The 27,915-nt window shown below is 49.3% G+C and overlaps 1 protein-coding gene and 1 non-coding gene across 2 annotated transcripts; both read right to left on the bottom strand.

Moving 5' to 3' along the window:
• On the bottom strand, window positions 1–27,915 carry DHCR24 (24-dehydrocholesterol reductase). The gene is made up of 9 exons (XM_049774792.1): window positions 27,576–27,915; window positions 23,525–23,680; window positions 15,279–15,384; window positions 13,659–13,777; window positions 12,028–12,291; window positions 8,281–8,424; window positions 2,700–2,897; window positions 2,259–2,437; window positions 1–996 (listed from the first exon to the last, which is right to left on the bottom strand). The coding sequence occupies exons 1-9, from the start codon at window positions 27,804–27,806 to the stop codon at window positions 843–845; spliced, it is 1,551 nt and encodes a 516-aa protein (XP_049630749.1). The 5' UTR covers window positions 27,807–27,915; the 3' UTR covers window positions 1–842.
• On the bottom strand, window positions 7,556–7,688 carry LOC126012616 (small nucleolar RNA SNORA51). Its single transcript, XR_007497067.1, has one exon. It is a non-coding gene; the product is annotated as a small nucleolar RNA SNORA51 (small nucleolar RNA).

Genomic DNA, 27,915 nt, shown 5'->3' with positions numbered 1-27,915 from the left:
GGGGGACGGGGACGGAAGGATGAGGGGAGCATAAGATCAAGTCGATGTTTTCCTTCCAACCTGGAGTGTACCCTCATGGGCCCCACCCACATGGGTGCCTGCTCAGTGTGGACACCTTCCTCCACACACTGTGGCGACGTGCACTGGGGGGCCAAGAGGTAAGTCGAGTGGGAGGGTAGGGATCACCCGGGTCCATGGGGTGCAACTTGAAGCAGAAAGATGGTCCACCTGGGTCTTGCTTGGTGGCACGCCCTCCAGACTCAGAGGTGGCTGGGGACAGGAGGAAGGAGCAGGTCTCTGACAGCTATGAAGACTTTGGCACAGCAGGGGGCAGCCTTTCCCACCTGCTGCCCTTCTGAGCCCTGGCCTGTGCAGAGGCCTTCTTCCTCCTCCCAGGGGGTCTTCAGCAGACCTGAGCCATGACGTGCAACTCCGGGGCGTCCCCTTCATCATTCCAGCCAAACCCGGGCCAGGTGACTCGACTGAGCAGCCTTCCAACTCAAACCCGAGCCTAAAGCTCTCAGATGCCAGGTGAACAGGAAGTCATCGTGGACGCCCCCAAGATCTGCCATCTCCTGCAAGGGCAGGTGCCGTGCTCAGAGACTGGAGGGAGCCACCCAGAAAATGAGAGGCTGAATGGGGAGCTGGACTCAGACTTCCCGATGAGTTCCTGTGTCCTATCCTCCCCATAACTGGGGAGTTGGGAGTGGCCTAGGCAGGAGGGCAGGAGGGGGTTTGTTCTGTACGTGTGGTCTGGGAGAGCAGCCAAGCCTGAGTGAAGGGAAGACATCTCCTGGGTGTGAGGGACTTGCCCCACAGCTATGTCTCTGGGGGGCTCTGCCTCAGTGTCTGGCAGCCTTGCAGATCTTGTCGTACACCTCGGGGAAGGCATCCTGGCAGCCCAGCTGCTTCCGCAGCTTGTGGTACAGGGAGCCATCAAACATCTCCCAGAACTCCTCCCGGTTCATGTAGCAGTCTGCATAGAGCATCTGGAACCTGCATGCGGAAGCAAGAAGGGAGGTGAGGAGAGGGTGGTGGTGGCTGGTTTGTGACTCAGATGGGACAGGTGGTGCCACATTTCTTTTCTTTTTTTCTTTTTGGTTTTTGGGTCACATCCGGCAGTGCTCAGGGGTTATTCCTGGCTCTGTGTTCAGAAATCATTCCTGGCAGCCTTGGGGGACCATATGGGATGCCAGGAATCAAACAAATGCCCTACCGCTATGCTATCTCTCTGGCCCCAAGATGTCACATCTCTTATTTTCTTTTGCTTTTTGGTTAACACTTAGGAGTGAGTTACTCCTTACTCTGTACTCGGGATTTACTCTTAGTGATGCTCGGCAAACCATATGGAATACTGAGAACTAAACCTGGGTCCACTGAGTGTAAGGCAAGTGCCCAACCTGATACACTATGACTCTAGCACCCAGTGCCACATTTTTTAAATTTTCTTCTTTTTGGCGACACAAGGTGGCACTCAGGGGTTACTCCTGGCTCTACACTCATAATTTGGTCCTTGTAGGTTTGGGGGGTGCGGACCATATGGGATGTGCCAGGGATGGAACCTGGTCATTCCTGAGTTGGCCGCATACAAGGCAAACACTCTACTGCTGTGCTATCACTCGGCCTCCAGTGCCACAATTCCTATCCTATTCTGCAGATTGGGAACCAAGGCCCAGGGGATTGAGGGGAGTGGTAGAACTGGAAGTGCCAGGTGTTCCCCACCTTGAGCTTGGGGTTCTTATGGGCTGTTGTCTCATCAACTTTCATCAACTTTTTTTTTTTTTTGGTTTTTGGGCCACACCGGTAACACTCAGGGTTTACTCCTGGCTATGCGCTCAGAAGTTGCTCCTGGCTTGGGGGACCATATGGGACACCGGGGGATCGAACCGCAGTCCGTCCAAGGCTAGTGCAGGCAAGGCAGGCACCTTACCTCTAGTGCCACCGCCCGGCCCCATCATCAACTTTTTGACCCGAGAGTACCAAGTAAAAGTCTGCTAGATGCGTATGACCTAGAACAAGCTACGGGTCTGGAAAACAACCCCTGCACACCCTGCTCCTTCCTTGCCACCTGCTGATGAAACTGAACCAGACAGAACTGCCCTCTCCTGGCCTCTCTCAGACTGCATTAGAGGAGGCAGAAGGAAGGACCCCCCACCACCCTCCCCACCTGGTAGTGATCCCAGCAATGGAGGCCAGGGCCTTTCCTGCCTTCTGCCCTAGAGCAGAGCCGAGGTCTGTAGCACCCGCCAGCCACTGACCCGTGCACACTGCGGACAAATTTCTCCAGCTGCCTCATGCAGGACCTGGCTTCAAAATGCTTCACACGAGGCTCCCCGTATGCTCCAATGTCCACGTAGAGCTCAGTCTCATCTCCTTTGGGGTGCACCAGGCCTGGCTGGCTGGGCAGGATGAAGGGGCACAACCAGATGGGGTAGACCTGGAGGAAGCAATGGAAGTACATGGGTAACAGACTCAAGGTGGCCAAAGACCCCCTGCCTACTTCCTCCAGGCCCCAGCAGGAAACCATGGCCTAAAGAGGGGCTCTGGCATAGTTTCCCTCTCTGGGGCTGCTCACAGCTCTACCCCTAAGCCCCGAGTCCTGGCTGGGCACCCCTATCTAGCAGTCTCTGTTCCTCCCACCCAGAGTCACAGGGGTGGGGCCCATTTGCTGTGAGAAGATTTCTGTGGCCCCTGCTCACGTGGATGTCGTTGTGGAAGGTGTGCAGGGCCTGAATCAGACACTTCATGGGCACCAGCATGTCCTGTACCACGTGGTGTTGCTCGTATAGCTTGCGCAGGGTTTCGCCCTGAGTCAGCTTCAGAAGGGAGATTTTGGGGGGCACCATCCAGCCAAAGAGGTAGCGGAAGACGGGGTTGTTGCCAAAGGGGATGATGTCCTGCAAGATACAAGTTGGTGATGAAGAGAGAAGGAACCCACCAGGGGCCAGGCCCAAATGGCTCTTTGGTGAGGTACAGCGGCCTTCCGGGACTTTCCCCAGTCAGATCTGGGCTTGGCTCTAGGCTCTGATGGCCTTGGGTCTGAGCTGCAGAACTGGAAAGGTCACCCAGAGCCCTACAGAAGAGACTTGGAGCTGCTGTTGAGTCCTTGAGGTCAGAGGTCAGTTCAGAGTAGACTCCCCCCTCCCGGGGAACCCCTAGTTCCTTAAATTCATGCCTAAGAGAAGAAGGTGGAAACAAGGCTGTCTAATCCCTTTACATCCCCTCTGGCTGGCAGCTCACTCTGCCCTATTCTCCTCCAGTCCTCAGATGCTCCTTCATTCAAGGACACAAAGTGCCTGAGGCAGGCTCGGCTTCTGTGTTGGTCACTGGGGGTAACTGAATCCCTGGGGCCTATCCCTGTTCCCAGGTGGGGAAAGTCAGGGATAAATAGTTGTAGAGGCAACTCCTTAAGGTCTCACATGAGACCTTTGTTCCCGGAAATTACCTCTTGCATGGGGGTGGGGGAAAGAAAGGAAGCTTTGCAACAGCCATGGGCACAGCCTGAAACCCAGATGCCTCCTTCCCTGTCACCAACCTCACTACCCTCCAGCTCAAGTCCTCTCCCTCCTCCTCTTAGCCCTGACACACTCTTCTCCCCACCCCTTACTCTCCCAGACAACCACCGCTAGGAATTTCTTTTGTCTCCTAGAGACATCTGACTTGGGCTGTCCACAGAGACCCAGCTTGAAAACCAACCTCCTGAGAGTCACTGCAGCCTGTGCACTGGCCTGAGGACTGGCTGCACTAACATTCCCGGTAGGGACCCTCAAAGATGACCCTGGGAGTTCTTGGAGTCAGGTGTGTGAATATAGTTCTGTTAGCTCACACCCATGCCTGCTCATTTACATTTATTTATTTATTATTTACATTCATCTGTGGCCAACCTCAGGCTCCCAGAGTGGGCAGCTCTTGGAGAAACTGACCTGCTCACTGAACCCTTGGCAGAGGCTGTGTGCTGACTTTGCTTGTTTCTATGTAGCTATCTGTGAGATGATCCCCAAGAAGTGAAAATTCAAACAATGAGCATAATCAGGATGAGTTTAGTGTCAGAACTGGTACCATTTCTGTTCTCGCCAGCCCACATGCTCCTAGCCATTCAAAGGGGAGACCCCGCAGCTGTGTTTCACTGATCTTTTCTGAGTGACATGGTATCGCTTTGCATATATTTATTTATTTTGGTTTAGGCCACACGTGGTGATGGTCAGGGCTTATTCTTGACTCTGCACTCAGGAATCACTCCTGGTAGTACTCATGAGATGCTGGGGATCAAACCTGCGTTAGCTGCATACAAGGCCCTACACAACGTCCTATTGCTCTGCCTCAACTTCATTATAATGCATCTCCCCCCAAAGAGTATCTTGATTCCCCCCTCCCCTAAGTATTAGCTAGATCCACATCCCTTCCAAACTCTCCAACTCAGGAAATTAGGTCTTAAATACTATGCCTATTCCTCCCCATCTTGGCCTATTTTGTCCCCCATCCTGCCTCTGAGAAACATGGTTTCAAGGTTCTGTCCAGTACACTTTGCTAAGGGCAGTGACCACGCAATCTTGGCCCTGCTCTCCAGCCCCTTGGCCATTGTCTCTGCTCTGCTGGACTGTGACTGCCCTCCCCCACCCCCAAGGCACGCCCTGAGAGTACCTTTCTAAGAAATACCAATAGGGCAGGAGATAGTACAGAGATAAGGCATTTGTCTTGCATGAGGCTGACCTGGGTTTGATCCCAGGCACCCCATCTGGTCCCCCATGCTTAGCAAGGAGTGATCCTTGAGCTCAGAGCCAAGAGAAAACCCTGAGCAATGCCAGTTGCAGCCGAATACCCACACACCACTAAAAACAAAAAGAGCGAAAGAAATCCCAATGACCAGGGCCCAGTGCATTTTTCCTCACTGAGTTGGCTCCTATGTTCCAGAACAATCTTCTCATTTTCCTCCCCACTGCTCACAGCAGTCAATAGCACCATTAATCACCCAATTGTTCGAACTCCAAGCCATTTGAAATCATGGCCCTGAGTGAGCTATAAAACCATAATTTAAACCGTAACAAAATGCTTTAATTTCTACTATTTAAACGTCTATCAACATTGTAAACGTCATTTGTTACATTATCATAGTAACTCATTTCAGTATCTGCAATTTTGACAAGTCCTTGTCAAAAGATAGTCCAGCTGGTCCAACAGTCATGATGCTCTCTCCCTCCCCCCATGACTCATACTGCTGTCCTCCTTCATGGCTACTATTACGGACACTCAAGCTTTCTTCTATTGTCCCACTTTTTCCCATACCCATGTCGGCCTACTCTCCATCTAGCAAAGTTACTCTTTTGTTTATTTATTTTGGGTTTTTGGGCCACATTCGGTGGCACTCGGGATTACTCCTTGCTCTGCACTCAGAGCTCCTGGCAGGCTTGGGGGACCACATGGGATGCGGAAATCGAACCCGAGTCCATCCTGGGTGGGACCAAGTGCCAGGCAAATGCCCTACCGCTGTGCTATGGCTCTGGACTCAAAACTACTCTTTTAAAACAGAAATCAGATAATTGACTTTTCTGTGCAAAATCTACTCTTGACTCACTCTGAGAAGAGCTGGACCCACCCACTCGCCAGTTACAAAGTTCAATCAGAAATACGTCCACTACTGAAACAGAATCCAAATTGAAGGAGCTTTTAGAAGAACAAGAAAACAAATCTTCACGATCTTGAGTTTAGTGATATTATTAGACATGACACAAAAAGCACAGGAATAAGAGAGATAAATGGACAAGCTTGACTTCATCAAAGCTGCAAACGTTAGTGCATCAAAGAATGTCACCAAGAAGATGAAAATGGCTGGAGAGAGATCAGAAGGCTGATATGAAAGCTCTGCATGTGGGAACCTCAGCTTCCATCCACAGTACCTGGGCACTGCCAGGAATGGCTCCCAATCATGTTCTCCACCCCAAGATAAAAAGAAGGAAAAAAAAAGGTCAAGAGAATCTATAGAATGAAAGGAAAAAAATGTGCAAATCATGTATCCAAAACAGAAAGAAAATTTAAGAACTCAGTAACACAGAGAAACAAAATTATTGAAATGAGACCAAGGATTTTGATAGATACTACTCAAAAACACCAAACCAAACCACAAATGGTATACCAGCTTATAAAGGAGGGTTTAACATCGTTAGTTGTTAGAAAAAAGCAAGTCAAAATGTAAGTGGGATTCTACTTCACCCACTAAGATGGCATTAAAAAAATTAAAATAGGGGGCCCGGAGAGATAGCACAGCGGCATTTGCCTTGCAAGCAGCCGATCCAGGACCAAAGGTGGTTGGTTCGAATCCCGGTGTCCCATATGGTCCCCCGTGCCTGCCAGGAGCTCTTTCTGAGCAGACAGCCAGGAGTAACCCCTGAGCACCGCTGGGTGTGGCCCAAAAACCAAAAAAAAAAAAAAAAAAAAATTTAAAATAGGGGCTGGAGGGAGAGCTCAATGGGCAGAACACAGGCCCCACAAGCAAGAAACTTGGACTGGATGCATAAGTCCTGTGTGGTCCTCTGAGTACTGCTGGGATCAATTCCTGGGGACATAGAGCAGGGAGACCCTGACACCACAGGGCGTGGTTCCAAAACCAAAAGCAGGCACCTCCACCAAGCAGAAAAACAACTAGCAAAATAGCAAGCCTGGACAAGAAAGTAGAGAAAGGGAATTCACATATGCTGCCAGTATGGCTTTAACGTGGAAAAACAACTTCGATGGTGCCTCAGTAAATTAGACACAGAATTATCACATGACCCTGCGATCCCACTATATGGCATATACTCTACAGAATGGGCAAGTAATACCTATATACTGATTCCTACTGAGGTGGAATCTACCCAAACTGTTTGTTCACAGATAAGTGGGAAAGCAATGTGTGGTATGCACCAGACCAAGGAGCACTAACCAGCTGTTAGAAAGGAATGAAGCACACTCCCATGTTGCGAAATACTCAGGAGATAGGCTGAGAAGTAGGTGACTAGTGATATGAGAATGATAATGTGGGTTATCTCCACAACTGAGACTGCTTGCCTGCTCCCTGTCTGGGTGTTGCGGCATGGCTCACTGGAACTTCTACTCCTCACAGGTCTATAGTTGATCAGAAATATTAAATGATGTATGACCTGTGCTGACACCAGTGTAGATGGAGCCTGAAAGCATTAAGACTTAAGGGCTGGAGAGTATGGTGGACAGGGTACTTACATGCTGCTGACCCTGGTTCAATCCCCATGTGGTCCCCTGAGCACCACCAGAGGTCCCCTCCTGAGCAGAGCTAGGAGTAGCCCCTGAGCACACTAGATGTTGATACAATCGTTCCTTCTACCCCCATCCCAAATCATGCTTAGTGAAAAGCCAGATACAACATGCTTTGTTTCTGTCTCTGTCTCTCTCTCTTGGCTTTTGGGCTACACCCAACGGCACTCGGGACTATATGGGATGCTAGGAATCTAACCGGGTCAAGTGCATGCAAGGCAAATGTCCTTTTGCAAAAACTGCCCTATGCTATTGTTCTGCCCATCCCCTTCTATCTATCTATCTATTTATTTATTGTCCCCCAATTCACAATACAGACCAAGCAAAGGGCCTAGGTTGAGGTGTATATGGGGTACATTTACTGTACCACCTCATTCTATACAGTCAGCGTAAAGAACAAAGCCTGTGGTAAGAATTGGGAGACCTATCTTTTCTTTTTTATTTTTTTACTATATATGTATATATATGTGTGTGTATATATATGTATATGTATATGTATATGTATATATATATATATATATATATATATATATATATATATATATAAAATCCTTCACCAGTTGACCAATATCCCAAGTGTCCTTCCTCCCCACCCCACACCGGCCTGTACTCTAGACAGGCTTTCTACTGCCCACCCCCTTTTAAAGGGAAAAATAACCCATTTGTGGACTCATGCTCTGGCATTGCTTCTGCCTGCAAGACTGCTTAGTGTCTATCCCCTGATATTTGGTCCACCCCAGAGGCCTTCCATAATCCTTACGTAAAGTATCACTGCCTCCCCCTTCCACCAGCCCTCCCATCTCAGAGCTTTGCTGCTGGTGACCCCTCACCTCCTTTCCGTATTCTCACAGCCCTTCCACGTCAGCCTGGTCAGGTCCTCACTACTTGACAAGGAGCAGAGATACTGCCCCGGGCAGGCACCACCGGGCAAGGCGCACCTCTTCCCTCAGGGAGGTGAGCGGCTGTGCACTTGGCCTCCCTGATCTACTGCCCAGATCCCCGGAAACCCGAGCTCACCTGCAGCTCCCAGAAGATGCTGCGCGTGTGCCGATGGTAGTAGTGCCTCAGGGGAATGTACTCCAGGCCCTCCTGGTTTGTCTTCAGGTAGTTCTCCACGTGCTTGAAGAACCAGGGCTTGTAGTAATTGCCAATGCTGTTTAGCTGCAATGACAGAGGAGCTGTCAGCCGCCAGTGTGTCCGGCGCGGCCCGAAGCCAGAGGCTGTAACCGCGATATGGGTGCCTGGGCTGTGCTGGCTGCTCCAGAGCTCTCCAGTATATCAGCACCTCCGAGGCACAGACAAGCTTGGTGCACTGAGGCATGGCAGGTGCTTGGGGCAGAGAACAGAGGTGGACTGGGGAGGGGCATCCCGCTATCTCTGGAGTGACCCCAGTGTCACGGTGGACTGTCCCCCCATATAGGATTGCAGGCTGGGAAGTCCTGACTACAGTGCTGGAAGGTAGTATTTGCCTCCTCAATGCCCCCCCCCCCCCGCCCTTCCCCAGCCAAGACTACTCTCTGCTCCGCCACTCTAGGTCATGCCCCATAAACCTAAGAGCTCAGTGGCCATCAGTAGCCCCCAGCAGTGGACAACTGCACCCTCTTGATCTCAGTCTTACTGACCCCTGGGCTTCCTCATTCTTGCTCGGTCTGGACACCTGTGCCAGAGGACCTGGGGCTATCTTAACCTCTGGGATGCAGCTTCCGTGTGGAAAATAAATTCCAGGAGCAGAGGGGGGAAGGGCAGCCCTCAGACCTGTTAGGCACTCGCTGTGTGAGTGGAGGCCACTCTCTGTTCATAAAATGATAAAACTGTCTCTGAATACCTTTTGTGGGAGTTGCCAATACCTATTAGAAATGACTTGGGTGGTACCTAGACACCGTGTTGCATCAGCGGCTCCTGCAGGGCAGGACGGGCTGAGCTGACTGGGCTGGTGAGATGCCACAGCTGGTGGGAGAGTGGGGAGGAGGGAGAAGACTACATGCTAGCCAGGTGGAAACCGGAGCTAGAGCTTCGTGTGCGGCTCGATTGCAGCGCAGACAGTACAGCCATGCAAAGACACCACAAGCTGGCCTCAGGCCGTGGGTGAAACCCAACAGAAACTCGGCACCTGAGCAGCCCGGCACAGTGCCGTGAAGACTCGAAGATTCCGGCCTGCCTCATGTTCTTGGCCCCCACTCGTGCCATAGAGACTTGGGGATCCCCAGTCTTCATTGAGCTCCTGGACCTGTTGGAGGTCTCAGTGCCCGAGCAATATTATAAACCTAGAGGGTGTCTCTCTCTGTAGCAGGGCTGGGAAATAGGTGGCTCCCTTAATTCCAGCTCCTGCACTAGGAAAGCCAGTCAGGTCTCAGTACTGGGCTTCTTGCCCAGGGCCACCAGAGAGCACCCCCCAGCCCTGGGGGCAGGAAGTCACTCATCCAAACATGTGGTTAAAACCAGGGGATTGACCCCAGCCATAGTATAGCCCATGACAATCTCTGAGTAAGGCCTTGGAAGAACTAAAGGGTAAGGTGTTCAGACATTTGAGACAGAGAGAGATAGGAGAGAGAGGAGAGAGGAGAAGAGAGAAGAGAGAGAGGTGAGAGGGAAGAGAGAGATAGGAGAGAGAGAAGAGAGGAGAGGAGAGGAGAAGAGAGGAGAGGAGGGGAGAGTAGAGGAGAGGAGAGGACAGGAGAGGAGAGGAGAGAGGGGAAAGAGAGATAGAGAAAGAAGGGAAAGAGGAGAGGAAAGGAGAGGTGGTGAGAGGAGAGAGGGAAGAGAGAGAAGAGAGAAGAGAGAGGAGAGGAGGGAGAGGTGAGAGGAGAGGGGAGAGAGATAGGATAGAAAGAAGAGAGAGAAGAGAGGAGAGGAGAGAGGAGAGGGGAGAGATAGATAGAAGAGAGGAGATGAGAAGAGAGAAGAGAGGGGAAAGAGATAGGAGAGAGAGAGGAGGTGGAGAGAGAGGTGAGAGGTGAGAGGAGAGAGGAAAGGGGGGGGGGAGAGAGAGTAACAGCAGCAGATAGGGTGTTTGCTTTGCATATGCCCAAGCTGGTTTTTATTTCTGGCATCACATATAGTCCCCTGACACCCCACTAGGAGTAGTTCCTGAGTGCAAAGCCAGGAGTAACCCTGAGCACTGGTAGGTGTGGCCCCAAACATTTTTGTTTTGTTTTGCCACACTCAGTGATGCTCAGAAGTTCCTCCTGGCTCTGCACTCAGCAATTACTCCTGGTGGTGTTGAAGCACCATATGGGATGCTGGGGGTTGAATCCAGATTGGTTGTGTGCAAAGCAAGTGCTCTACCTGCTGTACTATCTCTCCAGCTTCCACCTGTTCCAATCTTAACTGATTTTTTACAGCTCTGGATATAAAACACATCTGAGGGAGTTGGTCTACCACTGAGTTTATTCTGACTCCCTCGCTTCCAGTAAAATGAATCAAGAATGATGCCAGAGCAATAAATAGCAGTGAGTAGGAAGTTTGATTTGTACACGGCTGCCTGGGTTCGATCCTGGCATCCTATATGGCCCCCAAGACTGCCAGGAGGAGTGAAATCTGAGTGCAGAGCCAGGAGTAACATCTGCATGCGTCTGGGTAGTATCTCCCCCCAAAAAAGAAAGGATCAAGTAGGTGGGTGTCTAGCAAATGCCTTAAGAATGCTTGTCAGCTCAGTGCTTCCTCCTGGCTCTGTGCTCAGGGATTACTCCTGGCAGGGATTGGGGGACCATACGGGGTCCCTAGGAACCTGGATCCTCTCTGGGTAAGGCAAGTGCCCTAACCGCTGTACTATGTAGCCCAGGACCCATACTTTGGAATTCATAAACTTTTTCTTTCCCTCTCTTTGTTTATATCAGAGGTCTCAAACTTGCGGCCCGAGGGGCCCTCCGTACAACGTTTTGTGGCCCTGCCCTAGAGGAATCCTTTTTGTTTGTTTTGTTTTAGTTGTTTGGGTCACACCCCCCAATGTTCAAGGCTTACTACTGACTTTGCACTCAAGGATCACCCTGACTTTGCCTCCAGCAGCCCCCAGGTAAACTGAGTTTGAGACCCCTGGATTATACTTCCAAGTCCCTCATGAAAACACATCTTTCTGACATGGAGAAAATCACCATGTTTGGGGCAAGCTGGAGGAGTGGTAGTCTGGATTCTATCCCGATTTCATTTGCCCAGGCCTGTTACTCACCACTGCCTGGATCCAATCACTCCTCCCTGGGCCCCAACTTGAATCAGAACCAACTGATGACTCTTACTTAGGCTGTGTCACTATGTGGAGCTTCACTTTACTTCCGGGAACCTCATTTCCTCATCTAGATTTTTGTTGTTGTTGTTTTTGGGACACACCTAGCAGTGCTCGGGGGTTACTCCTGGCTTGAGGGACCATATGGGATGCTGGGGATTGAACCCAGGACCATCCTGGGTTGGCTGCATGCAAGGCAAACACCTTACCACTGTGCTATTACTCTAGCCCATTTCCTCATCAACTGGGGAATGGATGTGTAAGCCAAGGAGAAAGCCATGGGAGCTTCCAGGGAACACGATCTTGGGAAACCTTGGCTTCAGATCTCTGGTGACAGTGAATTCTGTTGTGCTGAACCCAAATAAGTGAAACAGTATTACCATGAGGATGGAAGGGGTCCCTCACGGAGACATCTACCTGGCAGGTGTGGGGTGCAAATGTCCCCCTCCACCTATGGCAGCTCATCCCAGCCCAGAGCCGCCACCCCTGTCACGGGAGCACCACGCCATGCCATGCCATGCCATGCGGGTACTGGCCCTTCCTACCTTGCTGGGTTCAGCCTCGTCCATCAGGACCCCTGTCATGATGACAGCCTCATCCAGTGAGTAGAGCAGCCCCTCCACGAAGTGGTTCTCGGGCCGCTGGGACTCGCGTGTGAAGTGCTCACAGATCTTCTCCAGGCCTCGTACGGGCGTCAACCGCAGCTGGACGTATTTCTTGGCGGGGATGATGCGAATTTCGGCAGCTACCAGGAAGCCCAGGGTGCCACAGGACCAGGGCACGGCGTAGAATAGGTCTGAGTTTTCTGACTATGGAGGGGTTGACACATGCTGAGACCCATCCTGAACATTGGGGTCCCAGCTGTGTTCCCATCACCAATGCTGGCCTGTCCCATTCCATCTCCCATCCTGGATGTTGGCAGGAGGCAATTTCTGGGAATCCTCTCTCAGAGATGCCTCCATGTGCTGTTTGACCCAAGTGTCCTGACAGGGAGCTGAGATGGCCTTCCTTCCTATACCACCACTGGACAGACCTCAGGAAGTGCCCAGGGCCTACTGCCTCAGAACCACATGGAGGGGTAAAGGCACAGGACACCAAAACATCCCCTCTGGGCCAAAACCCCCACGCAACAGAGCCCCTTCCTGTCCATGGTGACTGACCCCCCCTGCCCTTTATAGAGCAGGTGAGAATAGTGAAGCTCCTCCAGGGTTAAAAGACAAGGCAGTGAGTGGGCCAGAGAGGCCGAGCAGGGAGTGATTTAAATGGGGCAGAGCAAGGTGTCAAAAAGACCAGGAGTCTCTGGAACAATAAAAGTGTTGTTCAAACACATGCCAGTCAGGAAGCAGCATCATGGCCAGTAGGGTCATGGGACCTTGCTGGGACCAGATAAGAGGCCGGGCATCCCTCAGTTGCCTGCTGCCACACAGGCTAGATTCAGAGCCCAAGCGAGGTGGAGGAAAAGGCACTGAACTGATATGAATTCTTAGAGGAGCCCCATGTTCACGTCCAGAATCCTCTCTTTACTCTCTTATCCATGAGGCCAACTTTGGGGCTTTCTGAACTCACCCTGTCCTCCTCCTAGAATGGTCAGGCAAGACCCATGCTTGCTCCAAGGCTCCATCCTGCCTGCTTGCCTGCTGGTTAGGGTACAAGGCCCCAAACTGTCTGCAGCCTACAATGGGCAGCAAAACTGTGACTCCTCCAAAGCAGTTTCTCTTAATGCCAAGATTATTCTACATACCTCCCAAGTTATTCTACGAACCACCCTGGCGTTTTTTTGTTTGTTTGTTTGTTTGGTTTTTTTCTTTCTTCTTTTTTTTTTTTTTTTTGATTTTTGGGTCACACCTGGTGGTGCTCAGGTGTTACTCCTGGCTCTGTGCTCAGAAGCACTCCTGGCAGGCTTGGGGGACTATATGGGATGCCGGGATTTGAACCGAGGTCTGTCCTGTGTTGGTCATGTGTAAGGTAAAGGCCTTACTGCTGTGCTATCACTCCAGCCCCTACCTCCCATTTTTAGAAAAAAAATTCTCATTATTCCTACTCCCTAAAATCTATTGTCTTTAAGCGAAACAACGGAAAATGTCCCTCAATTGTACCCAAAGCCCCTCTGTCTTCTTGGACAGAACCAGGATCAACCCCACCCTGACCTGCCCCCATACCCAAGCCCTGAACTCACAGGTGTGCAGCGCACGAAGCTGCCATCAGCCAGGACCAACTCATAGGCTGTGCAGATGTGCTGGAAAAGGCCGTACTTGTGGGACGAAGACTCGATGCCGGTGCCCATGATCAAACCCCCTGCAGAGACACAGACCAGGTAAGCCAGAGTATGGAGCATGTGGGGAGAGGCATGTTGTGGGGGCTGCCAGAAACTAGACTGTACGAGCAGGACCGTCCCACCTCTGGGGGTCTGGGGAGCAGGAGAAAAAGAGGGGCCTTGATGGGTGTCTGATGAGTGGGAGACCCCATCGGTGGTCTCCTACTTTGTCTGCTGGTCTGATGCCATCTATGTGTATTTGTTTTCAAGTGAGCTCAGAGGACTGAGCTCATGCTTTGCATGTAGATGACCCTGAGTCAGTTCCCAACAATGTACAGTTCCCTTATAACTGCAGCCCCAAGCCTTGAGTAGCTCCTTAACACTATCAGGTATGGACCAAAGACAGACACACAAACACGTAGAAGGACTGACGGATTGACTGACAGACAGACAGATACACACACACACACATACACACAAGGGCACACACACGAGGGGGGCAGAGCAATAACACAGTGTAGGGATACTGCCTTACACATGGCCAACTGGCGTTTGATCCCCAGCATCCTATATGGTCCCCTAAGCCTGCCATGAGTGATCCCCCGAGTAAATCCTGAGCTCTGCAGAGTGTGGTTCTCAAACTAAAAATAGTAAAGAAAACGGGGTGGCTGTGTTTGGTAGTTGGAAGAGACAGTAGAAAGAAACAATTGGAAGAAATATAGCAATTGGACTTGGACACGCCCCTTGGATAACCCTCACTTGGCAGCTGGACTTAGACACGCCCCTTGGATACCCCTACTGTAATGACTGTTGAACCTGGACAAGCCTCTGGACATAGCCCTTGGACACACACCCTCGTCATGCTGGTTTAAGAGGACAAACTTGGACAGTTGAAGGGAGCCACAAAATAGTGACAGAGCAGTGCCTCCCGGCTCACAAGGGGCCAGAAATAAGGCATTGGAGAAATGCTGTCTGCTTTGCAACTATTCGCTTTTATATCTTCTTTGACCCAGACCTTCCCCGCATCCCTGCCACCTCCTGCCAGTGAATTTCATCTAATTCCCCCTCCCCGCTGGAACCCTTGGGCAGCAGCAGTAGGCCTCAAGCCTCAAGACACCAGGAGGAATAAAAGATGTACTTAGTTTCTTTTCTCCCCTCTCTTTCAGTCCCTGGCAGGTGGTCACTACAAGTGGCTTGAGGACCCACCCAGCTGGGCCTCCTGGGCCCCTTGGGCTTCTGCAACTGTGTCCTATGGGTACAGTGGAAGATCTAGGACACTTCCCTTAAGGAATAAAAAATTTAGGAATTAAGAATTCTCTGGAAGCACAGAGAGACCAGCATGTTCTGAGGGCAGAACTGGAGCAAAGCTAAAAACAAAACAAAACAAACAAACAAACAAACAAAAAGAATAATGGCAGGAGCCACAATTCACAGGGGAAGGGCAAGAAATGAGCACCCCTCTTGTTGGTGCAGGGTGGCAAGAGGCGGGGTGGGGGAGTGTCCAGAGGCCTCAACACTGGATCTGGGGCTGTCAGTTCTCACCTACTGTGAGGTCATCCAGCTCGGGCACCACAGGGAGGGTCCAGCCGATGGAGGTCAGCAGGGCGGTCACCTGACCCATGCTCACCAGGGGCTCCACGCGGATGATCTATTGACATGAAAGGAAAGATGTGGGTCATAGGGGGCTTCTCCGAATCACTTATTTACTTATTTTTGACACCAAATATCTTTGAGGCAGAGAGCCAGGGCACAGGGAAAGGAACAAGTCGTGCTCTGGTGGAATCTTCTGTACCCAGAGGTTTTCCCAGAAACCTCTCCAAGCCAATGCACAACCTTGTGCAAGCCTCCACAACCTTTCCTAGGAGATTTCACTGCCTTTCCTGACAGCCAACGTGATTTCTTACCTGGGCTTGCCAGGGTTTCATCACGACCATGCAAGATTAATGGAGGAGATGGGACAGACACAGGAGGACCTTATCTGAGGGCAAACCGGTACCAATGCCCCAGGCTAGGAGAAGCAGGAGGAAGCCTGTTCCCAGAAGCTAGACAGGAAACTCTCAGCAGAGTGAATGAACACAGCACGGTGTGCTGTGAACTTTCCGGAACCCCATCAATAAGCACCCCAAGTTCAACTAAAAACATCAAGACCCAACAAGACCTAACTTTCCCAGTAACTCAGTTGTGTCAGAACAATGCCAAGACCTCTAGGAATACACCATCTAGCAGTCAACAAGATACACAGGGGCCAGAGAGATAGCACGGAAGCAGGGCATTGGCCTTGCATGCAGAAAGACGGTGGTTCGAATCCCGGCATCCCGGCATCCCATATGGTCCTCCGAGCCTTCCAGGAGCGATTTCTGAGCGTAGAGCCAGGAGTAACTCCTGAGTGCTGCCGGGTGTGACCCAAAAAACAAATAAACAAGCAAAAAAACAAGGTACATAGTATGGAAGGGCCAATGAGTGTTTACCTATATATAGAAGCAGGAACAATTCAATCTCTAACTAGGGAAAAAAAATCCAATCAGCCTTGATAAAACAGACCCAGTAATCAGCAGATATTAAAATTAGCATGTAAGGGCACAAAACAGAAAGTTATGTAGAGGGGCCGAGGAGATGACTCAAAAGGGTGAGCACATGCTCTCCATGCAAGGGAGCCTTGGGTTTGATCCCTGGCACTGCATGGCCTGCTGAGTTCACTGTTTGGAGTAGTTCCTGAGCACTGCCCATGTGGCTAAAAAAAAAAAAGAAAGAAAAAATAAAAAAGGATGGAAGGGAAGGAGTGGGAGGGAGATAGTGACTTACAGACAGTTGAGCAAATATATAAAAAGATGGTTTAAAAAAAAATAAAAGACCCATAGATCAAATGACTAGAAATAAAAAGTCTGATATGAAATATATCCTGGCAATGGCTGATGGTAAATTAGACAAAATAAAAGCGTGTGAAAGTGAATGCATAGCAGTAGAAACAGGGAAAAATAAATGAACAAACAGCACATCAGTGAGCTGAGCTTTGTAAAAACCTTACACGTGAGGCCTAAGATGTGATGAACAACAACAACCCCAAGGAACAGAAAAAAACAGTGAAGAATCTAAGACTTCAAGTTTTCCAGGTCAGATGGGAGTTATAAAGAATCCTCACAAGGATTCTGGGGTAATTCATTCTGGAGTTACCCCACCTCAGTTTGAGGCACATGTTTTCTCTTCCATTACTTTACAGGCCTCATTCTCTCATCCCCTATCTCTCTCTCACTCTCTTGGATCCTCTCTCTATGAACACACACACTCTCATTCTCTCATTAAATAAAATGAGTGTGCTTCACTAAAAACAAGATTATGAAGAAAAAGACACCAAAACATATCATGATATAATGAATCCAATCTTAAAAGCATTCAGAGGGGAAAAAGTCAAGTCTTATACAGAAAAGCATTAATAAGAATGCAAGAGTGGTTGGTAATGATGCACGCAAACAGTCAGTGAAGCATTGCTGATGTATGAAAGAAAAACTGACCAGGAAGAATTCCATACCCAACTAAGTATCTATCCTTCAACAATAAAGGCAGAGCCAGGTGTAGATGAATGTATGAGGACCTGAGCAGGAGGAGGAAGAGTAGGAGGTGGAAAAGGAGAAAAAGGAGGTTAATGAGGAGAAAGAAGAGGAAAAGGAGGTAATGATGTTGAGAAACTGAATGTCTCTTGCAGTCAGTAGGAATATAAAATAGTGCAATCTCTATGGAAAGCAATATAGTGATTCTGAAAAAGAACATTAAACATAGAATTATTCTAAGACCCAGCAATTCCACATGTCTAAATACCCAAAAAAGCAGAAAGTACCATGACCCCCATACTTTGGTGGGCCCATGCAAACGATAATTGCCACTCTAACATAGTTTTTACAGTGCTCCTTTGACTCTAAACCTTTAAGAAACCACTAGTAAAAATATCTGGAACTGCAAAAAAAAAATATTTACAGTAGTGTTAACATTATGCTTTTAGTTACACTAGCATTCTGGGGGATAAAAGAGGGAGATAAGGGATATATGTTTAGGAACAGGGATGAAGGGAGGATAACACTGGTGGTGGAAAGGCCCTCATTGTCACTGTGTACCTTAAATATCACTGTGTAAGATTTGTAATTCACTTTGGCCAAACACACACACACACAAAGCAGAAAGTAGGTTCTTGAAAAGATATTTATTTGTACACCCACGTTCAAAGCATTATTCAGAGGCCAGAGAGATAATACCACAGCAGTAGGATGTTTGCCTTTCAAGCGCTGACCCAGGACCGATGTTGGTTCGAATCCCGGCATCCCATATGGTTCCCCAAGCCTACCAGGAGCGATTTCTGATTGCAGAGCCAGGAGTAACCCCTGAGCACCACCGGGTGTGACCCAAAAACAAAAACCAAAAAAATAAAAGAAATTCTTAGCTACAGAGATAATACCGTGAATAGGACGCTTGCCTTATAGATGGCCAACCTGGGCTTGATCCCTGTCACCTTATATGGTCCTCATGTCCTGCCTTAGTGATTCCTAAGCATTGACAAATGTGTCCCCAAAACAAAACAACAAAAATTCTGATAAGAGTTGTTACATAGATATACTTTGAAGACATTATGCAAAGTGAAGTAAGGTTATCACTCAGGTACCTACGTAAATAAGGCACCACTTTTGCAGGGGCCAAGGAAGAAGCAAGAAATAATCTGTATTGGGTACAGAATTCAGCCTCATAGGGAGAAGAGTTCAGGTTATGATTCTGAGAGCTATACAACCTATGAACGAATTTCTGAACTTTACTGAACTGTACTCCTACAAATGGCTAAGATGGTAACTAATTCAATAAATGTGCTCAAACACACAAAAGCTGAATAAGAAGGTGGACTACATGGCCAGTGCTGGGGCCTTTGTGGGCTATGTCTGGCAGTCTTGGGGGGCACCCCAGGGCCTGAGAGGCACAGCATCCTTGATCCCTTCTGCTGACCCCCCTCAACTTGGTTGACCATGAATTGTAGAGAACCCCAAAGCCTCCCCACATTGCTTAAAAAAGAAAAAGAAATGTTTCTTTTCTTTTTTTTGGTTTTTGGGTCACACCCAGTGGCAGCACACAGGGGTTATTCCTAGTTCTGAGCTCAGAAATCGCTTCTGGCAGGCTCAGGGGACCATATGGGATGCCAGGTTTTGAACTGGGGTCTGTTCATGATTGGCACAGCAAACGCCCTACCGCTGTGCTATTGCTCTGGCTCCAAGAAATGTTTCTCATATAGTGTATTGTATGGGTGATGAATCACAGCACTGGGCTCCTAAAAATCTGTAAACCTAGGACCATTCTTGAACTCTTTGACCCTGGTTCTTAGCAGAGGGATTCGGAAACCTTTGGAATTTGATGGGTACAGAAAGCATGTCTGGGGGTGCTACTGGTTAAGGGTTGTACTGGTGAAAGACTATTAAATCATGATTAGAAACAGGGATTTTCAGCCCTAAGCCCCATTCTCCAGAGAAAGAAAATAGGTTGAAGAGTGCTTTTAGTTTTGTTTTGTTGGTTTTGCCAACAATGGCTGTGCTCAGGGCTGACTCCTGGCACTGTGCTTAAGGATCATTCTTGATCATTCCTCAGAAGCAACCCTATGTGAAACCAGGGATTGAACTGGGGTTTAGCCATTTGCAAGGCAAGTGCCTTATCCTTGTGTTACTCCTCTGGTCCTAAGGACAGTGTTACTGATCTTGGCTCCTCCATAAACATGCCATCATTCATAAGGGGTTTGTGGTGTTTCTAGGCTGGGGAGAACAGCGGGTCTAGAGAAGAGGGATGCTCTCTCAACATTACTTGGCACATCTCTTCCATTTTGATGTTGACCTGGATCCCTTATCACATACTTACATAATAAGCCAGTACTCTGGCGATGCATCTTTGTGTTCTTGGAGGCCCTCTAGCCGATCACTCTAACCTGCAGAAGTGGCCTTGTGGTACAACTTTTAATTCCCATTGAAGTTCAAAGGAGATCAGAGTACCTGTATGCTCTGGCTGATCAGTCACAACCAGGCAAACACCAGGGTTCATGGGGGTGGATGGTGGGGCAGGAAAGTCTTACAGAACTTTAACATCAGAACTCTAATGCTCTTCTCCAGAAGACAGTGTGAGAACTGAGCTGAACCACAGGACACACACCTGGTGTCCGGAGAATTTCTGGTGTGAGAATCTCCGCTCACATGGTGGCAATGGCATAATCAGGACACCTAAGAGAATCTCACTTAAACGCACACAGTGAAGGGTGTAGTGACAGTAGGGGTTAAAGTACTTGCTTTGTATGCAGTGACCATGGTTTGATCCCCAGCACTATAAACAGTCCCCCGAGTACTGGCAGAAGTCGCTCCTGACCATTCTGGGTATGACAAACCCTGTCCCCTGCCACCAAAAGAAGTAGACAGTGATAAGTGTCTATTATAGAACCCAAATAGTTGCTAACAAAACAAAGAATCCTAGCAAATAAACCAGCCAAAGAGCAAAAATAGAATCATAGATTATTCAGCACAGCGGTAGGGCGTTTGCCTTGTATTCGGCCAACCCAGGACAGACCTGGATTCAATTCCCCGGCATCCCAGATGGTCCTTTGAGCCTGCCAGGAGCGATTTCTGAGTCGAGAGCCAGGAATAACCCCTGAGCGCCGCCACTGGGTGTGAAAGTGGGGAAAAGTAAAAAACAGGGCCGGCATCCGATCCGGGCATCCCATACGGTCCTCCGAGCCTGCCAGGAGCGATTTCTGAGCCTAGAGGTAGGAATAACCCCTGAGCGCTGCTGGGTGTGACCCCCTGCAAAAAAAAAAAAAACAAATAAAACAAAACAAAAAAAATACAAAAACCTAGGGCCAGAGAGATAGGGCAGTCAGTAGGGTGCTTGCCTTGCATGTGGCCAATTAGGGTATGATCCCAATGCCCCAAATGGTTCCCCAAGCAATGACCGTAACTGGCACTCCAAGAAATGTTTTCCCAAGTATGACTCTTGCACACAGGGCCAGGAGGAATAAGCCCTGAGCACCATCAGGTATAGTCCATCAACCAAAAAAAGAAAAAGTACGTTGACTAATTTAACAATAACATTAAATAACAGTAACAGCATTAAATGTTGCCAGCTTAGTCAGAAAAGTCAGAAACTAGATAAAAGAGCAGGGCCTATCTACGTGCAGCCTACAAGAAATATACTTTAAATATGATCTAAATAAATTAAAACTAAGAAAAGGGAAAAAAGATTATATTACCAGATTACCACAAAACAAAGTGGGAAGAGCTTTATCAACACAAAAAAATATAATTAGAAAATTTTAAGTCACTTCATTATGATAAAAGGATTAATTAATCTAGGACATAAAAATCTTGAACATAAATATACTTAAAACATAGCTTCAAAACATATGGAGCAAAAATTGAGGACACTGCAAGAGATATAAACAGATCCACAATCAGAGGTAGATTGCCAATATCTCTCTGTCAGTCACTGAAAGGAGAGCCGAGAGAAGGCCAGAGGGTAGCACAGATGTTAAGGGGATGGCCCTGTATGTCACTGACCCCATTCAATCCCTTAAAGGAGAGTGAGAGAGAGGAGAAAAAGAGACAGACAGAGGGATAAAAAGGAAGAAAAAGAGGAAGAAAGGAAGGGAAGGAGGAAGAAAGAAAGGAAGGGAGAAAATAATCCAATAAATGTGGGGAAGCCAGAGAGATGGTAGAGGTCTGATTCCTGGTATCCCATATGGTCCCCTGAGCACTGCCAGGAGTGACCTCTAAACTAGGAGTAAACCCGAAGCAGAGCCAGACTTAGCCTCCTGCTCTCTCCTACCCAGTCCGAAGTAATAAATGTTGATAAAAGATTTGAAAGCAAGGACAGAGAGATAGTCCAGTGGTAGGGCGTATGCCTTGCAAGCGGCTGACTCAGAACCAATATTGGTTCAAATCCTGGCATTCCATATGGTCCCCCGTGCCTGCCAGGAGTGATTTCTGAGCGCAGAGCCAGGAGTAACCCCTGAGCACTGCTGGGTGTGGCCCAAAAACCAGGGGGGGAAAAAAGATTTGAAAGCTACTTTGCCAGAGATAGATCAATCAATGGTCTAATGTACATGCTATGTGCATGAGGTACAGGTTCCATCCCTGGCACTACACAGTTTCCCCTGAGCACTGAGCCAGGAGTAGCCTCTGAATACCAATTGGTGTGGCCCAGACACAAAAATAAACAAGCAAAAAGGAGATAACACAAATGGCAAATATATAAATAAGATGCTCAACAACATTAGTTAGCTACTAGAAAATGCTAGAAAAAGACCACCCAAAAGACCATTGGCTAAAATTAAAGACCAAGGATACCACATTTATGATGATGGGAAACACAGAAACAGTTATTCTTGGGAACAGAAAATCTTCAACCACCTTGGGAGATAACGTGGCAGTTCCTCCACCACACACCTACTGTCTGATCCAACCCTCTTCCCTCTGGGCGTTCATCCAGGAGAAAGGAAAACAAGTGTCTGTGACACTGCACAGAAGTGTCCCCTGCCATGTTATCTTTAACAGCCCAAAGCTGGACATGACCAGCGTGCCGATCAAAAGGTGGAAAACTACACAGCGATGCTCTTTCCCAATCACTGTACTGGTAAATCTCCAAATAATTATGCTGAATGAAAGAAGCCAAAAAAGGAACGTGATCTGCACGATGTGATTTGTGTAAGAGTCTTAACACACACTAATGCATAATGCAAAAGCAAGTCATTACTTGCCCAGGGAATGGAGAGAAGGAGGGAGAAGCCTGGGGAAGGGAAGGAAGCTCTGACGCAACTGTCTTGAGTGCAGTAATGCTTCACAGCTGTATTCCTACGCCCAAATGTAGGAATTTGGACTTGAGGCACAGTTCACAGATCAACTGTATGTCAACACTATTTGGGGGCAGGGAAAAGCACAGAATGTTAAGTAAATTGCCCAGGGCTTCCTAACAAAATGCACCAGTGCTTGTGTTTTATCTAATACCTCCATTATTGATGGTTATATTGGCAATAATTAACTGTGGGGGCAGGAGACACAGTTTCATGGACCGAGGCATGTTTTGCATTTTTGGAGGTTCAGGATGAACTCCCAGCACCGTTTGATCCTCCAGAACAGCTGGACTGACACCTGAGCACAGAATAGGGAGTTTTACTACTTACTTAAGCACTGTTAGGTGTAGACTGAAGCCCTGCCACCCCCACCCAAATCAGAAATTTGGGTAATTTAAAATAGGAAAGTCATGATGTTGTCTTTGATTTAAGCATATTTCCTGTTTCTTAAGCCAGGTTTCCAGAACCAGAATGACAAGATACTTCTAAAAGTATGCGCAGGACTATGGCTATTAAGTGTGTCCCTAAAGAGGCTGGGAACTAGAGTGTCCCAGCCATCTCTACAGTTCCTTTGTAATGCTCCTAGGAAAAGGCAAACAGGTCACTGGCAATCATATGCATGAAAAGCACCTTAAACCCTGTACTGTTCTCCAGCCTTTGTCTCTTACTTTTGCCCACATTTCTCCATCCTTTTCCCCCAGACCATCAAAGAATGCCCCAAAATTCTTGGGTCTGCCCATCCCTGAGATGAAGCAATCTCATCTCTTTGAGTGATGAAGTTCTAGAAAGTGAGACCAGTGGGAAGAACTTCTGCAATGATCTGGGCTCTCAGGTGTGATGACACTGATGTTATTGGCTAAAACCACCTCTCAAGTGTACCTCCTGTACCAAGGGCCATCCCCATCCATCGTCAGAGCAGGGAAGGTATGACTCTCACCTGTTTCTTGGTGTCTACTTCCAGAATGTCCATTAGGTTGATCATGATGTTTTTGTGCGTCTTCTTGTATTTCCCAACCCGCAGTGAGACAGTGAGCCAGCCAGGACGGCCTGTGCACATGAAGGTCTTGCTGCCTTGTTCCTTCCATTCCCGCACCTGCACCCAAGGACAGAGAGTTGGAGCTAGTTCTGTCAGAGAACTCAGAGCAACCAAACACCCAGTCTCCGAGGGGTGGGGAACTGAACCCTGCATCCTTTCAGAGATGGACTTCACCCTCTAGAATTTCCTCCCAGCAGGAAGGTAAAAAGAAAAAGTATTGTCACAGCACAAAGAGGAATGAAGAACTACAACACAGGCTTTGAAAACATTCGATTTAACTGGAAAGCTCTGCAAAAGGGAATAACAGCTAGACAAGTGGTCAAGTGATAACACCACTTTCTAGGTTTCTCCTGTGCACCAGGCATCTATTGTCTTGTTTTATCTAATTCTCACAACATCCAGAAAAGCCTGGGTAACCAGTCTCCTTTTATGGATCAGAAGATTCAGAGGCAAAATAACTTGTCCAAAGTTACACAACTAGAGGAGAGCAGAGCCCAGCTTCATGGCCAGGGCTCCTTAGCTTCATGCTGGAAGGAGAGCTGAACTATATTAGCAATCCTCAGGCTACTGGCTAGTACCAAGGAGACCTGCCATGTTCTATGCATTAATTCATTTTAATGTAGCTGTCACTTAGAGGGGAAGAACAGGGGTCAGGAAGGAAGAAGGACTTTTGCAAAACCTTTGTTGGAAGTTGCTGGAGCATAAAATAGAGACCAAGCAGCCTGGGAGACCAATTATAAGGAAAGTGTTTCCTTCAGACTGAGTATGACAAGGAGATGGAGATGGATCTGGCTGCTGTGACATCATGCCCTCAGGTCCTTGTCACCAGGTTCCAACCTTCCCAGCTTCCTTTCACAAGGCCGATTCCCACAGAAGCACTGGCCCTTTAGGGGAACTTAAGCTGGCTGGTCCTGAGCTGCAACCTGTTGGGTCTTCACATGGAGACAGACCCAGGAGAGGCCAAACTGGGATGGCAGATAGACATCGAGAGAGGCACCATTTTAATCCTTGGATTTCACACAACCCAAGTTTCTTAGATTGCTTTTACTCTACCAATTGCATTTCTAACCACTTGTAACTAAGAATCCTGGTGGAGGCAGCACTGAGCTGACCTATAAAAGTGTGCAAAGGAAGGATTTCCCCTACTATCAGAGGCCAGGATGCCCGTGAGGTCTGGGGGGAATGCCTGGAAGCAGAGGGGACTATGGGGGTGGGGGTTCTGTTAAGTAATGGATGAAGGGATGAGGAGTGAGTTGACATGATCAAGCAAGTCAGCTCAGTGGTGTGGGAAATGGACTGGGATGCTGCATTAAACTAGAGGGTGAGGCCCGCAGAAGGCCCAGTGCCTGAAATGTAGGTGCCACTGGATTCCTGAGAACTGGCTGAGATCTCAATTAGGGAGATGAAACTTCTGTGAAGTGGCCTCTGTGACTATGTACAAGTCAAGGAGCGGCAGGGAGGACCCAGGAAAAGGGCGATTAGTCAGCTAGCTATTACAGTAGCAGGTCTGAGGCAATAGAACCAGACCAGCAGGTGGATGGATGGATGGCGGGATGGAAATGGATGGGAAGAAGTGTGTGCTCAGGCTCTGAGACCAAGCTCTTCTGGTTTCCTAACTTGTTTCCAGTGGCATCATGTGGGCCCAGGACTTATATACAGTCTGAGCCTCACTCTCTCCCATGGAACAGGTATCAGACCTACCAGTGTCACTGTGAAGATCAGAAACAACAGACAAGGGGCCAGAGTGGCAGCACACAGGAGTGGTAAGGGCGTTTGCCTAGCATGCGGCTGACCAGAACGAACCCGGGTTGGATCTTCCGGCATCCCATATGGTTTCCGGAGCCAGAAGCGAATTCTTTTTTTTTTTTTTTTTGGGTCACACCCAGCAGTGCTCAGTGGTTACTCCTGGCTCTACACTCAGAAATTGCTCCTGGCAGGCTTGGGGGACCATATGGGATGCTGGGATTCGAACCACCGTCCTTCTGCATGCAAGGCAAATGCCTTACCTCCATGCTATCTCTCCGGCCCCAGAAGCCATATCTGAGCACAGAGCCAGGAGTAACTCCTGAGCACTGCTGGGTGTGGCCAAAAAGAAAAAGAAAAATGAAGCAACAGACATTGGAAGCCTTGGCTGGGGCTCCTGGCAGGGCCACGGCTGGGGGCTGATCCAGCACAGGTCCTGCCTGTCTTGTGCACCATGAACCCTCTTGGCTAAGTTTTAAGCAATGAACCCTCTTGGCTGAGTTTTAAGCAACTATGTACTCCTAGGGAGGCTCTGGGCCAGGTGCATAGCTCCAGAAGTGAGTGGGACCCCAGCTCCCATTCTGTCCTCCCCCACAGCAGAGAAGCAGGCTAACATGGAAAGAACCAGGAAGGAGGAGGCCCGTGGACAGGGTCTGGCACTGAGACCGTGGCCAGTGAAACCCCAGAGCAGTGGAACCAGACACTCCGAGAACATGCAACTCCCATAGGAAGGGGGGGTTTGGTAGGGAGCAGGATTTAGTCCTCCTCTAAGAAGCTGGGGAGCTTCAGAACATCACCACGTCTGGTCTGGCTTCAAAGCCTGGCTGGGAACAGACTCAAGCTGAACTTACACCTGCAAGAGGGTGGGTGCCGGAAACAGAAGCTCGCTGCAACCTGACACCAGTATGAGTGGAACCTAAGAAGGGACAGAGGGAGCCAAGCAAATGCCAGGACCAAATACCCATAACAGGCAAGCACGGAAGTGGAAGAGGTTCCCCTCTCACAAGGGCACCAGCTTGCTGGAGACCAGAGAAAGAAAATGGGTTCCTGGAGTGGAGTGTGCCAGGAGAGAGCTCCCAGATGGCCCAGAGCCACCCCAGCTAGGTGCTACCGTTTCCTCTCAGCCTTGTCACCAGCTGCAGAGGAATAAGCTCCCAACTCCAGCCCTCCTCTCTTCCTCCTCCAGCTCCAAACTGACTTCCCAAGCCTTTCTCCAACCTTCTTCCCTCTTGGCCACAGAACTCACAACGTTGTTCCTACCTGGCAATCTCCAAGGCCAGCTCCACCTCCCGGAAGCCCTGGGCGAATCTGGAGGGTGATCCCAACCAAATTTATCTCTGACAGACTCCAAGACTCCTCCTGGAGCTCTGCACCTCAGAATTGCTCCCTAAACTTGTGTGTGTGTGTGTGTGTGTGTGTGTGTGTGTGTGTGTGTGTGTGATGTGTGATGTGTGAATCCCTTCAAACCTCTGCAGATCCAGTGACTTCCCTAGATTGAAAATTCCTCCAAGACTCCTCCAGGAACTCTGCACCTTGGAAGTGCTCCCTAAACTTCGTGTGTGTGTGTGTGTGTGTGTGTGTGTGTGTGATGTGTGAACCCCTTCAAACCTCTGCAGATCCAGTGACTTCCCTAGATTGAAAATTTCTCCAAGACTCCTCCAGGAACTCTGCACCTCGGAAGTGCTCCCTAAACTTCGTGTGTGTGTGTGTGTGTGTGTGTGTGTGTGTGTGTGTGATGTGTGAACCCCTTCAAACCTCTGCAGATCCAGTGACTTCCCTAGATTGAAAATTTCTCCAAGACTCCTCCAGGAACTCTGCACCTCGGAAGTGCTCCCTAAACTTCGTGTGTGTGTGTGTGTGTGTGTGTGTGTGTGTGTGTGTGTGTGTGTGTGTGTGTGTGTGTGTGCAATGTGTGGACCCCTTCCAACCTCTGCAGATCCAGTGACTTCCCTAGAGTGGAAATTCCTCCATCACCTGGAATGTGGGGTTGGGGTTGGGTGGGGTTTGATTTTGTTTCCCCTTCACCCCCAAACGCCACCTCCTCCTGGTAGCCCTGCACTGCCCGCCCCCCACCCACATCCATCCCTTCCTTCCCCCCTCCCCACTTGACTCGTCGTCGTCGTCGTCTTCTCCAGGACCGCTAGGAGCGCACACCGGGCTCTGCCACCGCCTGCCCGCCCGCCCCTGGGAGCGACCCGGGCGCGCTCACCTGCTTCTGGATGTCCCGCACGCGCTGCTCGTGCAACCTGGGCGCGCTGCTCAGGCGGAACACGACCCAGGCGCGCACGTAGTAGTAGATGTCGAAGATGAGCGAGAGCGGCAGGAGGAAGAGGCACACGAACACCCAGCGCTGGTGGATGAGCACGAACTCCAGCCCTTTCACGCGGACCCAGAGCAGAAAGAGCAGCGCGCACACGGCCAGCGACACGGCGGGCTCCATGGCGGGGGAAGCCGCGGCGGCACTCGGAGCTCCGGGGACGGGGATGGGGGTGGATGCTGGCTCCACAGGCGCCGCTCCCCTCGGACGCCGCCACCGCCACCGTCACCGC

The sequence above is a fragment of the Suncus etruscus genome, chromosome 6, assembly GCF_024139225.1.
Source record: "Suncus etruscus isolate mSunEtr1 chromosome 6, mSunEtr1.pri.cur, whole genome shotgun sequence".
NCBI classification, from domain to species: Eukaryota; Metazoa; Chordata; class Mammalia; order Eulipotyphla; family Soricidae; genus Suncus; species Suncus etruscus.
The sequence above is the reverse complement of the archived record's forward strand: the minus strand, read 5'-3'. Positions and strand labels throughout refer to the sequence as shown.

Excerpts from the sequence above, each read along its gene's own strand:
- DHCR24 (XM_049774792.1), bottom strand. The coding sequence starts at position 27,806 with ATGGAGCCCGCCGTGTCGCTGGCCGTGTGCGCGCTGCTCTTTCTGCTC. Across the intron at positions 13,778-15,278 it reads GCTGGATGACCTCACAGTAG|GGGGTTTGATCATGGGCACC; the intron begins GTGAGAACTGAC and ends GTGTCTCTGCAG. Across the intron at positions 997-2,258 it reads TTTGTCCGCAGTGTGCACGG|GTTCCAGATGCTCTATGCAG; the intron begins GTCAGTGGCTGG and ends TTCCGCATGCAG.